The sequence below is a fragment of the Corvus brachyrhynchos genome, unplaced genomic scaffold (assembly GCF_000691975.1).
Source record: "Corvus brachyrhynchos isolate BGI_N302 unplaced genomic scaffold, ASM69197v1 scaffold82, whole genome shotgun sequence".
NCBI lineage: Eukaryota > Metazoa > Chordata > Aves > Passeriformes > Corvidae > Corvus > Corvus brachyrhynchos.
In genome coordinates, this window is record NW_008236436.1 from 19,377 (window position 1) to 22,853 (window position 3,477).

Here is a 3,477-nt window from a genome sequence, read left to right on the forward strand (position 1 = left end):
CATCTCCATCATCATCATCATCACCATCTCCACTGTTGCCATCATCCCCATCTTCATCATCCTCATCATCATCATCATTGTCATCCTCTCCATGGTCCCATCATCCCCATCATGTCCATCATCATCATCCTCACCATCTCCACCATCCCATCATCCCCATCTTCGCCATCTCCATCATCATCATCATCACCATCTCCACCATCCCCATCATCTCTCCATCATCATCATCTCCATCTCCACTGTTCCCATTATCCCCATCTTCATCATCCTCATCATCACCATCTCCATCATCCCGTCATCTCCATCTTCATCATCTCCATCATCCCATCCCTGGGCGGCGTCGTTGTAGTTGACCTGCTTGCGGCCGCGCTTGCCCTTGCCCAGGTTGCGGGCCAGGTCCTCCTGCTGCTGCTCGTAGTGGTGCCGCAGCAGCTTCTCCCAGTAGTCGGGGTCCACGTTCTCCTCCTGCTTGATGATCTCCCGCTCGATCTCCTCGATCTGCCGCACACACAGCGGTCACCCGCGGTCACCCGAGGGACCCTGCCGGCCTCAGGGGTCACAGGGTCCCCAGCGTCTCCATCATCATCATCATCATCATCATCATCATCATCCCACTGTCTCCATCTCCATGGTCCCATCATCCCCATCTTCCTCATCTCCATCATCATCACCGCCATCTCCATCATCCCCATCATCCTCATCATCTCCATCTCCACTGTGCCCATCATCCTCATCTTCATCATCTGCATCATCACCGTCATCATCTCCATGGTCCCATCACCTTCATCTCCACCGTTCCCGTCATCCCCATCATCCTCATCTTCATCATCTGCATCATCACCGTCATCATCTCCATGGTCCCATCATCCTCATCTTCATCATCTGCATCATCACCGTCATCATCTCCATGGTCCCATCATCCTCATCTTCATCATCTGCATCATCACCGTCATCATCTCCATGGTCCCATCATCCTCATCTTCATCATCTGCATCATCACCGTCATCATCTCCATGGTCCCATCATCCTCATCTTCATCATCTGCATCATCACCGTCATCATCTCCATGGTCCCATCATCCTCATCTTCATCATCTGCATCATCACCGTCATCATCTCCATGGTCCCATCATCCTCATCTTCATCATCTGCATCATCACCGTCATCATCTCCATGGTCCCATCATCCTCATCTTCATCATCTGCATCATCACCGTCATCATCTCCATGGTCCCATCATCCTCATCTTCATCATCTGCATCATCACCGTCATCATCTCCATGGTCCCATCATCCTCATCTTCATCATCTGCATCATCACCGTCATCATCTCCATGGTCCCATCATCCTCATCTTCATCATCTGCATCATCACCGTCATCATCTCCATGGTCCCATCATCCTCATCTTCATCATCTGCATCATCACCGTCATCATCTCCATGGTCCCATCATCCTCATCTTCATCATCTGCATCATCACCGTCATCATCTCCATGGTCCCATCATCCTCATCTTCATCATCTGCATCATCACCGTCATCATCTCCATGGTCCCATCATCCTCATCTTCATCATCTGCATCATCACCGTCATCATCTCCATGGTCCCATCATCCTCATCTTCATCATCTGCATCATCACCGTCATCATCTCCATGGTCCCATCATCCTCATCTTCATCATCTGCATCATCACCGTCATCATCTCCATGGTCCCATCATCCTCATCTTCATCATCTGCATCATCACCGTCATCATCTCCATGGTCCCATCATCCTCATCTTCATCATCTGCATCATCACCGTCATCATCTCCATGGTCCCATCATCCTCATCTTCATCATCTGCATCATCACCGTCATCATCTCCATGGTCCCATCATCCTCATCTTCATCATCTGCATCATCACCGTCATCATCTCCATGGTCCCATCATCCTCATCTTCATCATCTGCATCATCACCGTCATCATCTCCATGGTCCCATCATCCCCATCTTCGCCATCTCCATCATCATCATCATCACCATCTCCACTGTTGCCATCATCCCCATCTTCATCATCCTCATCATCATCATCATTGTCATCCTCTCCATGGTCCCATCATCCCCATCATGTCCATCATCATCATCCTCCCCATCTCCACCATCCCATCATCCCCATCTTCGCCATCTCCATCATCATCATCATCACCATCTCCACCATCCCCATCATCTCTCCATCATCATCATCTCCATCTCCACTGTTCCCATTATCCCCATCTTCATCATCCTCATCATCACCATCTCCATCATCCCGTCATCTCCATCTTCATCATCTCCATCATCCCATCACCTTCCTCTCCATGGTCCCATCATCCCCATCATCTCCATCATCATCATCCTCGCCATCTCCACCATCCCATCATCTCCATCTCCATCCTCTCCAGGGTCTCCAGCTCCATCATCCCTGTGTCCCCACCCACCCCGCTGTCCCCACCCACCCCGCTGTCCCCGCCGCACCTTGTCCTCCTCCCTGACGACGTACTGGGCCACCTTGAAGGAGCTCAGGTACTCGTTCATGTTCTGCACGTCGGCGTCGTCGGTGGCGTCCTGGTTGCGGTCCAGCAGCCGCGCGATGGCCTCGTTGTCGTAGTGGATGACGCTGCTGTCCTCCTCCTTGTTGTCCCCTGCGTGGCCACACCGCGTGACGCGCTGGCACGCGCCCGGACGTGCTGGGACACGCTGGGACGTACTGGGACGTGCTGGGATGCACTGGGATGCACTGGGATGCACTGGGATGCACTGGGACGCGCTGGGACGCGCTGGGATGCACTGGGACGCGCTGGGACACACTGGGACACGCTGGGATGAGATCGGTCAGACGTGCTGGGATGCGCTGGGACATGACCGGACATGCTGGGATGCGCTGAGACGCGGCCGGACGCACTGGGACGCACTGGGACACACTGGGACATGCTGGGATGCACTGGGACGCACTGGGATGCACTGGGACACGCTGGGACGCACAGGGACATGCTGGGATGCACTGGGACGCACTGGGATGCACTGGGACACGCTGGGATGCACTGGGACACGCTGGGACACACTGGGATGCACTGGGACGTGCTGGGACATGCAGCCGGACGCTCTCGGACATGGCTGGACGCGTTGGCACGTGCTGGGACGCAACCGGAAGCACTGGGACACGCTGGGACACACACTGGCACGTGGCCGGACGCACTGGGATGCACTGGGACACGCTGGGACGCACAGGGACATGCTGGGATGCACTGGGACGCACTGGGATGCACTGGGACACGCTGGGACGCACAGGGACATGCTGGGATGCACTGGGACGCACTGGGATGCACTGGGACACGCTGGGACGCACTGGGACACGCTGGGACACACTGGGATGCACTGGGACGTGCTGGGACATGCAGCCGGACGCTCTCGGACATGGCCGGACGCGTTGGCATGTGCTGGGACGCAACCGGAAGCCCTGGG

At 54.9% G+C, this 3,477-nt stretch overlaps 1 protein-coding gene across 1 annotated transcript in view; it reads right to left on the reverse strand.

Moving 5' to 3' along the window:
• LOC103624304 (chromodomain-helicase-DNA-binding protein 3-like) overlaps positions 1 to 3,477 on the reverse strand; it is a gene marked incomplete at its 3' end in the record, with an annotated part of 25,025 nt that overhangs the window by 8,635 nt on the left and 12,913 nt on the right. Inside the window, exons 2-3 of the mRNA XM_017747062.1 lie at positions 2,491 to 2,657; positions 331 to 498 (exon numbers count right to left, since the gene is read on the reverse strand). Of these exons, the coding sequence (XP_017602551.1) occupies positions 331 to 498; positions 2,491 to 2,657 (335 nt within the window). The remainder of the gene's footprint in view (positions 1 to 330; positions 499 to 2,490; positions 2,658 to 3,477) is intronic.